This window comes from Chenopodium album, chromosome 14 (assembly GCF_948465745.1).
Source record: "Chenopodium album chromosome 14, dcCheAlbu1.1, whole genome shotgun sequence".
Classification (NCBI taxonomy): domain Eukaryota; kingdom Viridiplantae; phylum Streptophyta; class Magnoliopsida; order Caryophyllales; family Amaranthaceae; genus Chenopodium; species Chenopodium album.
This window is the reverse complement of record NC_137847.1, coordinates 6,167,426-6,180,380: the sequence shown is the minus strand read 5'-3', so window position 1 is coordinate 6,180,380 and position 12,955 is coordinate 6,167,426. Positions and strand designations below refer to the sequence as shown.

The following is a 12,955-nucleotide window of genomic DNA, read 5'->3' as shown; positions in this document are numbered from 1 at the left end:
GAAAACAATAAACAAAAAACACCCATATTTGTGTATCTGTAACAACTTTATGGCAGAATAAAGAAGGGTTTATTGACCTGTTACTTGTCCTTGTTACCTTTTGAAATGAATGTCATCACCAAACAAAAAACCAATACAGCACCATTTTGCAGACTCACTACTTCTCATTTAATGCTAAAAGTTGAACCTTGTGTGCCCATTTTTCACTACCAACTTGCAAAAGTTGCGCACATTCTTTTTTACTCATTTAAATAAATAAATAATAAGAATAATAATAAATTTTTATATGTGGCTGACCGAAGGGTGTGACCAGCTAAGCAATCATAGGGGTTATTTTGTTAGTGTTGGTTACTTGATTAGTTTTAGATGAGTTACTTTGTCAATGTTACAGATTTACAGGGTTAGATCCTGTTCTTTTAAGTTGTTTGCTCTACTCTTCTCTATTGACTCAATTTACTTTGCTCTGTTCTGCTGACACCTATTCTGCTCTGTTAAAATCTGCTTTACTTACCCAGAAGCTCAAAAGAATAGGGCCTCACTCTGCTTGTCTAAAAGCTCAAAAGAATAGCGCCTTAATCTGTTAGTGTTACAGGGATTACTCGATCAATATTATAAGAGTTATTTGTCCAGAGTTATAAGGATTACTTTATTTTTTTATAAGCGGCCACATAATTTGGACAGTCGCACATAAATGCGCTAATATAAATAATGTTACAGAATTGTTTTGTTTTTAAGAAATAGAATTAATGTTATGTGGACTGAATTTTTTTTAACGTTGAATGTCCTATTCTATAAAGTTTTTGTTAAGTATGACTTTTTGCAAAAGCCTCTAATCACTCCCACAACGTATTTATAATGAAGCAACATCAACCCTTTTAAAAGTCATGCATTATTGCACTGTAAAGAAAACCTAGTTTTAAAAGTATTCAAAGCATCCCCCTTTTATTTTTGGTTTATAAGACTTCCATACTTCTTAAATTTAATCTTAAAAAAGATGATAAATATTAATTGGAAAAAAAAAATAAAAATTTTCTAAGTTTAGATAGTGTTTAAAACTAGATTGTAAAAAGCGAAATTCCTTTGTTCATTTTTATATATTTTTTTAATGAGTGTCTCAATTTATCGATCATATATCTTATTTATTCCCTCTATTTTTGTAAAAAGTGTTACACTATGTTCGACATATGATTTCATGTAATTTTGCTGACTTCAATGTATTAAGATAAAATATGTACTTCCTATCAACTAATCAGTTTATTGATCAATGTTATAATTTATTAATCAAGAAATTGGAGTATTTTTTTTAAAACAAAAGTATTCAAGATAAAATGAGATGCTAATTGATAATTAAATATAAATAACCAAAGTTGTACATTAATAAATAATTCCTTCCATACTTTTAAATCACACTTGAAATCTTTCCACAAGAAAAAAATTGTCAAAACGTAAAAATTAAAAAGTATAATATCCAATTTGTTACAAATTTTTAGAAAATGTTGGAAATATAAAAGGAAATTTTTACTTATTTCTTCTTTCAAAAACACTACCCATCTTGTAAAAACTTAAAACGCCCTTAAAAAAAAAAAAAAAAAAAAAAAAAAGAATAGAAAGGGGAAGAAAAATCCTAAAAGTACTGTACTCAAAATTTAAGCCCAAACAAAAAACGAACAAAAGCCTCAAATTACAGTCTTACTGTACTGGGCCACTTCTTGGGGTAAAGCCCATCAAAGTACAATTTCACACACTATCCATGATTAAGAAGGATAGGAACTAATGAACTCAAATAAATTCAGCTAATAAGACTTGTCTAAAACCCTAAATTAGTACAACTACTAAGGCCATAAATGGGCTATATATTCCTATATCTCAATTCTCAACCATTAGCTTAAGTTTTTTGTTGATTTGATCATTTAACATGGTATCTATCAAAACTAGTTGTTGTAGATAAACGGGAGAGCTCCATGAACCATGCTTAAAGAAGTTTAAGCTTATCAAATTAAATATAAAAGCCATAAATTATTAAGCTACATGCACATAAATTCTCAAACCGACAATATATTTTTCTCGTTCTTTAATCACAACATTCTGCAACATTTTTATTAAGTGGCTAATTTTCCTCTCCATCTTTCGTTTCATTACACGAGTCATTTTTTTTAATCTATAATCTCTTCCTAAAATAAATTTGGATTTCCACATCGCAATTAAACGAACATGAAATAGGTACATTATCACATATTCACATGTATTATGGTGTCTATTAGTTATTGTTCATGCAATCAAAAAAAGAAACTAGGATTAATGAAAGTTAAATGCAACAAACAACTTTCAAATGCCAACTTTTTGGGGGATGGCACCTAAAAACAAAGTTCAACTACTCATTTTCTTTTCATTTAATTCTTAATCTACACAATCAAACAATCGAATTACTTTTTCTTTCTATTTTTGTTAAAATTTGTGTCAATTATTAAGTGCTACAATTATTATGAATCATAAACAATTTCTACCTTTAGGCTCAAACTAAGGTAGATGACCAAACACAATATAAAAGACTGATTTAATATTCAGATTTATGTATTCACCTTAATCATGTAATAACTTACTTAGATCTCGACATGGTACCAATTATTAGTAATTATCGATCATCGATCATCAAATATTAGATATCATGTATTCATGTGAGATCCATCATTAAAGTCAAACACTTTTGTATATAAAATGTACTTGATTATCAAATACCTAGATCTATATACAAATAATTGTTACATAATTAAACAAGAATATAACATATATTTTGTGCATAATAAATTATGCTTTTTATCCTCATCAGTCATCACAATACAAGTGTCGAGGGCCCTCAAGGCTGAAGAACAACATGCTGCAAGGAGAAAAGAGGTTATGATAAATAAGTGTAATATTAGCATTGACTTTCAAAATGAACAAGAAAAATCACCTTAATTTATCCTTTTATCAATAGAAATTAAATTGTATAAATTGATTGACAAAATTAACTAAATGAAAAGCAAAAATTACCTTAATTTGTGTCCTCTTGGAAGTGTACGTAATGTGAATTAATCCATTGTTGTCTTGAATAATGGCTGGGTATGAGAATTCCATTCCTTGAGTGTCTTCGAGTGTCAAAACTTCAAGCCATGAATCGCCATCATCGCAAGAGATGGCAACCTTGAGAATTCCCCTCGAAGTTGTGTTGTAAACGATCACTAGACGCCCATCACGTAACTTGATTGCATCGATTGCTGATCATGGAAGTAAATCAAGTCAGTAAGAAACTATCCCAAGATATATAGACCATTTTTTGTAATTTGGCAGCAAAATTGTCGAACAGAAATTATATGGCGTTCGTAGAGGTTAGCATGTGCCCATAGACACACGTTAGACAAACTGTACCACTCAATTTAAGACTGAGAGTCAAAATTCAATCTCAAAATTGAATACGAATCAATTTTGCTAAGTGTGCTAATAGACTAATAGTAAAGTCCTTAGCCAGTACACTAGTACCTGAATTAGGATCTGGGAGTTGAGTAGGCACAGCATCGCTCCAAGTGCGACCGCCATCTCGAGATTCAGCTAGGCAAACTCTACCAATGCTCGAGTGTGATTTCATAAGAATGCGAATATGTCCCTTCTTTGTGAGATAAGGTACTGGTTGAAGCACACTCATATTATGATTTGGAACCACTATGGGTCCATATTTCTTCCATGTTCTTCCCAAATCCGGGGTCATCTAAAAGTGCGTATTAAAGCCATAACGTATTCAATAAAAAAGACTCGTCTCAAAGACAAACCATAATGTAAGTTCATTGGTGTATATAAGAAAATCACGAAGTTATGTTTATAAACAAAATTCGATCCCATGTCTTTAGAATACCGTCTCAAAAACTTCACGAAGTAAACAATATTTGATCCATGAACGTAATTACCTCCACCCAAGATGCCCAAGCATTCCATGTTTGCACAGAGGATCCACATATCAATTCTCCATTTTCCATTAAAAGAGGCTGAATATGTATGAAGAAACAAAAGTACATGTACATTAAGAATCTTGCATTGCAAATTCAAATTACACAATTATAACGTAGCATTAATGAAATTAGGAAGATGAATTAATAGTAAGAATTAATCATAATATGATCCTAACCTTAACTTTGACAGGTCCAATTATACCAGCAGGGAGCTGTTCTCGCGATGACCAAGTGACTCCTCCATCAACTGAACGTCTCATAGCACCGGTCCAACTGCACGAGCACAAACTGTTAATACTCCGTACTAATATATTCACAAAGTTATAACTAAACTTTCATATGTCATATTGTTTGTTATTAGCTGAAAAAATAATAATTAAGCTGTCATTCTATTGATGATTGGTATGTCTGAGTTCATTTTAATTGTCTTTTGGTCTCCTAGGGAGGGGGGAGGGTGCAAAGATATATGGAGTATCGCGCTAAATTTCAGAATGTACAACAGAACAGAACAAATTACGAACGTTTGAAAGGTTGGACCAACTCTAAAAAACAGGAGCAACTCATCATTAGCTTTAACCAACACAGGACTCCAGACTGAAGCTTCAGATTCTTGTTCGATAGCGATAGGAGAGCTCCATGAACCATCCTGCACGAAAACATTCACCTACATCTCATTTTATGTAACTACAATACTATGTAGTTCAAATGAATTAAGTACATGATTCTTTTCAATGCATAAATTCATTGGACTGTATTATTACACACACTTACCTTATATCTTTGTGTATAAATTTTAACATCAGGTGCACCCTCACCGGAGCCTCCAAAATAAGCAACCAAAAAATGACCCTTTTCAACCTACAAAAGCTAATAAACATGTATAAATCTTGCAGAGATGAAGAATGAGCAAGTTACACTACACAGTTATTTTTCACAATTACCTCGACGATTGTAGAAGCATGGCACATGTTGAAAGAGCGCGAAACTTCATCAAATGTGAACTCCTCTTGCACCACCTTTAACATGGAAGATTCTGTTTTGCCTCCCTCAATCAAAAGAAAGAAAAGGATAAGTAATACGACAGTGCAGATGCAACTCTTTTTACCATCCCAAAGCTTAATGAACTTCATACTGTATGTAAGTTCAGACCAAATACCTGCAAGACTGCAATAGCTGAATTATATCAGAAAATGAACATGCAATCATCAAAACGACTCGAATGGACACACAAAAGAACAGCCATTAGTTCATCATAACCTTAATAATGCAGTAATCTAGGTGTAAATGATAAAAGAAGCTAAGACAAGCTGTTCTTCTAACTTGATCTAAAAGTTCTTCATTTATTTGGCAAATGGAGTGTATTAAATGTGTAAACATGGCAATTATCATTGACTTTGTGATTAGTCAGGCCAAATTTCATTATAAAAAGCCTCCATCTCTTAGTTTATTTATATGTGTGGTAACAATTTGTAATATAATACTCTTATAGCATGTTGCTAATCACAAAACAATTGCAGATTAGCTAATTAATTATAGTAATTTAGTGGCATAAATTGCAGCAATTTTATCACAAAATAGAATCTTTTTTATATAGCAAAAGGTATTGAGTATGGTATCTAAACTTCAAGAACCATCAATAAACTTTGAAATTCCAAATTCTTAAGCTTTACTCTTTGTTTAACTTACAAATTTTTAATTTCTATCTATTTGTAGTTGATTTATATAATTCAGAAATTTGTGAACGGAGTAAACCCGAATATTAGCCATTGGGTTAATGTTATTTACGGGTAAGGTAACTTCTCTTAAAATGTTATAGAGTTGTGTTACATAGTATATATCTAAACATAAATAATCCCAATTTCTTTTGTCCTCATTTTAACCCGTACATTTATTTAACTCAGTATGTCATATTCTCAAAGCACAAACTGTGTGAACACCAAAAAAAAAAAAAGCACAAACTGTGTAACATTACATTCAACCAGAATATGGTTAACTAAAATGACAGCAATATGCTAGGAACTTTAACAATAACACTTACTGGGAACTTTCTAATTGCGTAGAACCTCTTCCCTGTATACGCTCCACCATTATCGAGTTGTCGACAACCCTCAATCTAGCATCAACATTTGTGATGACATATCACCTTAGCTTCAAATTTCCCTTGATTGCCACCGGAAGCCATGAAAATTTGTTAGATAAAGAGATGAGCTTCATAGTTCTTACTCTACCCACTACAATATATACTTCCTTTGAAACAAAACAATGGAACAAGTGATGCCACGTGATGGATCATGTTAGGTGAGACCGTAAGAGTTATAGTCCTCCTCAGACTAATTTGAAAATGTGACATAAATCATTAGGATTGAACCGAGTTATTATTAAAATAAAAGTAAGGATCAAAATGAGAACGACAAACAAAGTTGAGATTATTTATGTTAATTTTTTTTTTCCTATTTCTAATAGTTAACTACTTAACACTGTTATTTAAGGATCAAAATATAACAATGAGATCTTAGTCTAATGGTTAAAATAGAGGACTTGTATGTGATACTTCATACGAAGTACATCATAAGTTCAAATCTCTCAACTTGCCCTTGTAGCTCATTCGGATTTCGGACCAACAAAAAGACCAAATTATCCTAATTCAATGTACAAGCCTGTTATTTCGTTTATTACTTCAAATTTCAGATGTCAACCTCAAACATTATTTTCAGATAATATCTTACGTGCACGGGTTGTTTGCCTCAGGCCACTTCAACATCCTCGAAGAGTCGGGGAATTGAGTACTTAATTGGCTGTATATACTGGGAGGCCCTTAAGGCCTTAACAAAACCTTGACACAGCTACAATAATTGCGACTTCAAACTTAACTTACAACCTAGAGTACACACGTGTCTACTCGTTCAGTGAGTGACAATCCACTGGCGTGATACACGCTAGAGCGTTACACTGCTGCTACAGCTTAGGCATATAATCAGATCATGAAGACCTTAAAACCAAACATTAATGTCACAAGTAACATACTCAAACACCAATACACATAGCCGATGTAGGATGTATAGAAGCATAAATAATACGTAACCAGTTTATTTCTGAATAGTTAGTTTATTACACATTATTATTGAATTCCTGCTAGTATCTATGTCCATTTGTGTGTCAATGCAACACAGCTTAAAATCAGCAACAATCCAGCAGTCCGAGTAGAGGGAGAAGTCTACAAGCACGCACTGAGCGTCAGCTGTCAAGAAAAAGAATAGTTTCTTAACAGAAGAAGATGTCACTCGATCTCAACAAATTACACATTTGGATATGAAATGCCAGAGAAAACACACACACACACACACACACACACACACACACACACACACACACACACACACAAGCTGCAGTTACAAACATTAGAACCTGAGAAGCAAAAATATCAGATCTATCAAGCAAACACTATTCATACCTCAGCAGGCTTGCCACGGAATTTAAGGTTCACCGCGTCAATTGAGCTGTAGTACAACATGCTGGACCAAAAGCAAGACAAAGGTTTAGCTAAATGCCCAATCAAGAGACTTCACACTATCTACTGTACAATGTGTGATAAATTTCACATTGTTATTGCAATTTTTAATCAGGCATCTGACAAACAAGAATGAATGCAACACTTCTAAAAGGATAGATCGGATGTTTGATTGATGAGGAAGTCAAGAACAAATTGTTATAGTCAAAACTTGAAGGTGACAGTTCTCAAAAATTATGACAGTTATTATTAGATATTGAGCAATCAATCAATCAATTAATGAATGCCTCAATCCCATATTAGATACACATCAATCAATCACTGTAAACCCAACATTATGACAGTTTTTATTAGATATTGAGCAATCAATCAATCAAAGCCTAAATCCCATATTAGATACACATCAATCAATCACTGTAAACCCAACATTATGACAGTTTTTATTAGATATTGAGCACAATAGTTAATTAGCTAGAAGTTATAGAGGGGGTGGGGAGAAAGTTGAATGCACCTTAATTTGTTCCCTTTTGTAAGTGTAAGTGATGTGCACTGATCCATCACTGGCCTGGATGACAGCAGGATAAGAGAACTCCATGTCTGAAGTATCCTCTAGTGTCAAAGCATCAATCCATGAGTCACCATCATCACACGACACAGCAACCTTGAGTAATCCCCGTGTTTCAATGTTGTAAGCAAGCACAAGACGACCATCCTTCAACTTCACCCCATCAATTCCTAGTAAATAACAATCTGGTTTAAGTTAGTGGACTGTAAACCCAAAAATTCTTAACTAAAGAGTTGGGGAATTTTATTTGTTTTCCTTAATCTGGCCAAAGAAGTTACAATTCACAAGTGCAAAAATAGATAGAAATCAAGTTAAGATGTATATATATAGTTTGATGTGTACAACCAAACTTAACATCTTCTACTACTTAATGCAAGGTGTAATCTTAGTAAGTTAGTACTCCTTCCGTCCCCAAAAGTTCGACACTTTTGGCCTACTTTTAGTCCCGAAATGATTGACCCATTTGCACTAAAATACCCACCAATTTACAACAATATTTGTGTAAAAATAGCTTCCCCATATAAAATTTTATTTTTTCATGTACTTTTAATATTTTCTCTCTCTACTTTTTTACAAACCTCATGTAAATTTATCTTTCCAATATACTTTTACTTCTTTTTATTTAACTTTCTTAATACCTGCGAAATCAACCCAAAAGGATCGTTCTTTTGGGGACGGAGGGAGTATATATTTTTAATCAAGGGTTGAGCAGTTGCAGGCTTTCTGCCCTTGCAAGTATAGCTTTGTCACTCAAGTATACATTAGATTGAAATAACGACATTAATTCACTTTGTCCACATAAATTTCTGCTAAAAGATTTAATAAGAATCACTACTTGAAATGTGTCCTGGCAAAAAACCTGAATTAGGATTTGGGAGTGCAGTCGGCTGCGCGTAGCTCCAGGTGTGACCACCATCTAAGGATTCAGACATACAAACTCTATCAATAGCAGACCTAAGAAGGACCCGTAAACTCCCATTTGCTGTCTGGTAAGGTACGGGTTGAATCACACTCAGACCTTCACCAGGGATGTATATTGGTCCATTTTTTCTCCAAGTTTTACCTAAATCTGATGTTACCTAGAAAAAGGGAAAAAGGAGTCAAATTCAAAGCAGAGCAAGGACGATCAAATTTTTATGATTTTAGAATGCCATACCTCCACCCAAGCCCCCCAAGAGTTCCAGCTTTCAACAGAAGACCCACAGATCATCTGCCCATTGTCCAACAGAATAGGCTGAACAGGAACAAAACACAATATTTGAGTGTGAATGTATGATTGGCAAACTAATGATTACAAAATAGAAAAGGTGAAAAATATAAGGGCACTCTGAAGTTCTGAACCTTATTTTTTATAGGTCCTAATACACCAGGAGGAAGTTGTTCTCTATTTGTCCAAGTATAACCTCCATCAAATGAACGCATCATGCATCCAGTCCAACTGAAGTTCATTGACCAAACAATGAGAACAAGTAAACAATTACAATAAGCAATTATCCAGCTGATTTCTACAGTCCTTGACTCCATTAACATTAAAGTACTCAACATTATTATTCACAGTGCAGAAAGCCAGATAACACGTGATAGACGCTTCCCACCAGCAGACTCTTAGATTAGGTAATTTAGTACTCATGCTGGATCCTCCATTATTATTTAAGAAGCCAACAAAAAAAATATGTCAAGGGAACAATCCTTGGTCAGAAAGAGCTGTAGCTATCGAAGTTAGCTTAACTGCTAAAGGAAGCCAAAAGCGCTGGGTTAAACTGTTAAAGACTATGCAGTAGTAATGAAAATTTGTGTCTTCTATCAGAAGTTATGACACTCACTTATCTATACAAAAGACGTTTAGAAAAATGACAATCTATGTCAAATGAAATACGTAAGCAAGCCTTGCACAAGATAGGCGTACAATGAGTCAATGTGAGTATGAGACTTAAGTAGATTTGTAAAGGGAATGGGGGTGCATACCCCGGTCTTATTATATAGCCTGTTTAGAGATGAGTCTTAAGTAAAATCTTTCAAAATAACATTAGGATAGAAATAATCTATAGGAACAGCTTGCAGGAATTTTACTTCAACTCTATGCGTAAAAGGATCAACGATAAATTTCGAATTATTTCAATGTTTTTTGGTTAAGCTGGTTGTATTCAGGTATGTTAACTATCCTCTAGGAATGATCTAGCCTATTACTCTTTTGAGCTATAAGTTTTTCACTTAGAAGTGAATAAAGCAAGGATATAAAAGCAAATAAGATTCTGAGAACTCTGATCTACTACTTCAAAATAATTATAGGAGAGGAAAGAGTAACTGAACATTTGAAAACAAATTTGATTTTGAAACACAGAAAAGTGAGAAAACAATATTTGATGTGTGTGTGTGTAGCAAAGAAAACATTTAGGCTGTTTGATGGAAAGTTTAATGTGTGTGCGTGTAGCAAAGAAAACATTTAGGCTGTTTGATGGAAAAACATTCCAGCTCAAGAGCTAAACACAGAGAAACAGCTACTTCATTGCAGCATTGTCGATATTTTCAACTCATCCATCACATTATTGAGAATAACCAAGCTTAAGGCTGTCAGAACACCAAAATACATGAACAAATTGATTCAAAAATTACCGACTGCTCTGTACATACCAGAACTTACAGCTTAGCAAGACATTTAAGTTAAAAATGATAGAATATATATATTTTTATTCAATAAACACTAGTTACATTAAGTTTTCTTCAAACATTCTACTAAATTACTTGGGTTAAGATAGACTTAATTCACTTAAGTTTTCCATGAATCAAAGAAGTTCTAACATTTTCATTCCAAGCAAGAACAATAAGGATCCAACAACAGGTCAAGAGCAAAGAAATAGAATTTACTTCTGAACGCCTTGACCAACCCTATAAAACAGAAGCAGCTGATCACATGCCTTAAAAAGTACAGGATTCCACATTGGAACCAAAGGTTCTTCATCGGCAACAGTAGGTGAGCTCCAAGAGCCATCCTACATACAACAAATTAAATTGCTCGCAGCAATCAAACTTATGCCCTACGCAAAATAAATTGAAACAAATTCACAAAGTATGAGTTCACATTGCTGACTACAATGATACTACCTTATATCTTTGCAACCATATCTTAACATCCGGTGCGCCTTCCTCAGTTCCCCCAAAATAAGCAACCAAAAAATGATCCTTCTCAACCTACAAAACTCTAATCTTCAGCTACATACACTACAACAATGCCAAGTAAACAAATCATGAATTCATCTAAATTAGTCACCTCAACAATGGTAGAAGCATGACAGTTTTTAAACAGGGGCGAATCGACAGGAAATGTGAACTCCTCTTTCAAAATTGTTAACATGGTATCGTTTCTCACTGCTTCAGCTTCTCCCCTGCTATAATTACTACTAATTAGTGCATATATGATGAGCTAATCATAAACCCACTTACCAAAATTTTAATCAATCACATTTTAATTCAAAACAGTCAATTCCCATAAACCCTAAACCCTAGAAAACCAAAAATAAATGCTGAAATAATTGAAACCAAAAATACCCACCTGCTAAAATTGGAATGCAAATATAAATGGGCATTGATAGAATCAACATCAACCTCAAAGAAGTAAAAAGAAAACAAAATGTATGGAAGTAGAAATTGAACTGATTTCAACATTCTTTTTTATGTGATAAATCTGCATTAAAATCAAAAGGGAATACACATATATATCAGATGATCAGATATATTGTATGTGCTAACAATTAATTAACTTTAACCCACATTATCGAAAGAGCTATAAATTGATGTGTTTAAAACAAAAATTGAATCTTGGAAATAGCAGAACATTCTCTTACCTTCAATTCTGTGACTTCAGGTGTACTCCAATTTCTGAATTGTAAGGAGGAGTAATTGGATAAAGAGTTGAATTTTTGATTCATTTGTTTATGTTTGATGCATAGTTTTAATTGGTTTGTCGTGTGCTGCTTAATTAAATTAAATTAATCAGTTACGAAGTATAACTTCTAATTAGTTTACTGTAAACCAAGATGTGTTTTGCACTTTTGTTTATCGTTCTATCCTTTTTTTTTTTTTTTTTTTTTTTTTTTTTTTTTTTTCTTTTTGAAATTGATTAGTAAGGGTGAACTTTCCAATCTCCTACTACCTTGGACTTTCATTGAACATTTGAACTATGAACTATGAACTGATAAGAAGGCATGGATTTAAATGTTTGACTATCTCGATATCATTTGTCTCTTTATTTTTGATTGAAATTCAGGTTAAATCTATGATTTACAATACTTCTCGTCTATACAGACGGCTCAATTTTTAATTGTGATGATTTTATAAACTTTATCAAAAGTCAACTTGGTAAATGTACACTTTTCACTCATTTTGATACAACATAGTATTTAAGTTTAAGTTTAGCACCACTTACTTTTAGTACCCTATACAACTTTTTTTTTTTGAACAATATATCAGCTTTGTTAATATCAACAGAATTTTTTGGAGTATGTCATTTGGTACCATGTAAGGTTTACTTTTGTACCAAATAATCAGCATTTTAGTATTGCATGACTTTGTTAGTAACAAATAGAATTTGTTGTTACAAAAAGTTCTTGCTTTCAACTAGGAATAAGGAATTTCCATCTTAGTATGTATCACATCAATTAGCTTAACCATTGATTTTGACTTAACATTGACTTAATATCACCATTCCCGCGCGGCAAAACTCGAATAACAAAGTGAAAATAAAGGACATGGTTAATCCTAAAACGTAGGAAAGCTTTTCTTCCTCCATTGATTTCGGCTTATTCAATGTCGTAGTAAAAAGGTGTTAATTTCACTGTTGAAATTGAAGGTTGAAGGAGAAGAGAGAAAGCTAAGGGAAGAGAGAAAATAGCAGTTAACTAAAGT

The 12,955-nt window shown here is 33.1% G+C and overlaps 2 protein-coding genes across 5 annotated transcripts; both read right to left on the bottom strand.

Annotated features, from left to right (window-relative positions):
• Window positions 1-2,644: 2,644 nt before the first annotated feature.
• On the bottom strand, window positions 2,645-6,177 carry LOC145578723 (uncharacterized). The gene is made up of 9 exons (XM_081636025.1): window positions 6,019-6,177; window positions 4,922-5,144; window positions 4,752-4,838; window positions 4,502-4,626; window positions 4,157-4,253; window positions 3,939-4,016; window positions 3,517-3,742; window positions 3,031-3,254; window positions 2,645-2,875 (listed from the first exon to the last, which is right to left on the bottom strand). Exons 1-9 carry the CDS (start codon window positions 6,066-6,068, stop codon window positions 2,855-2,857), a joined length of 1,131 nt encoding a protein of 376 aa, XP_081492151.1. The 5' UTR covers window positions 6,069-6,177; the 3' UTR covers window positions 2,645-2,854.
• An 844-nt stretch (window positions 6,178-7,021) lies between these two features.
• On the bottom strand, window positions 7,022-12,133 carry LOC145578721 (uncharacterized). Of its 4 annotated transcripts, none has more exons than XM_081636024.1 (10): window positions 11,896-12,133; window positions 11,322-11,439; window positions 11,156-11,242; window positions 10,919-11,043; window positions 9,395-9,491; window positions 9,210-9,287; window positions 8,913-9,132; window positions 8,000-8,238; window positions 7,432-7,492; window positions 7,022-7,218 (listed from the first exon to the last, which is right to left on the bottom strand). In XM_081636024.1, the coding sequence occupies exons 2-9, from the start codon at window positions 11,403-11,405 to the stop codon at window positions 7,469-7,471; spliced, it is 954 nt and encodes a 317-aa protein (XP_081492150.1). In that variant the 5' UTR covers window positions 11,406-11,439; window positions 11,896-12,133; the 3' UTR covers window positions 7,022-7,218; window positions 7,432-7,468. The 4 variants fall into 4 exon arrangements, with proteins under 4 accessions (XP_081492150.1, XP_081492149.1, XP_081492146.1 ...); XM_081636023.1 differs by having other exon boundaries at window positions 11,322-11,436; XM_081636020.1 differs by lacking the exon at window positions 11,896-12,133 and adding an exon at window positions 11,604-11,736 and having other exon boundaries at window positions 11,322-11,436.
• Between the last annotated feature and the right edge of the window lie 822 nt (window positions 12,134-12,955).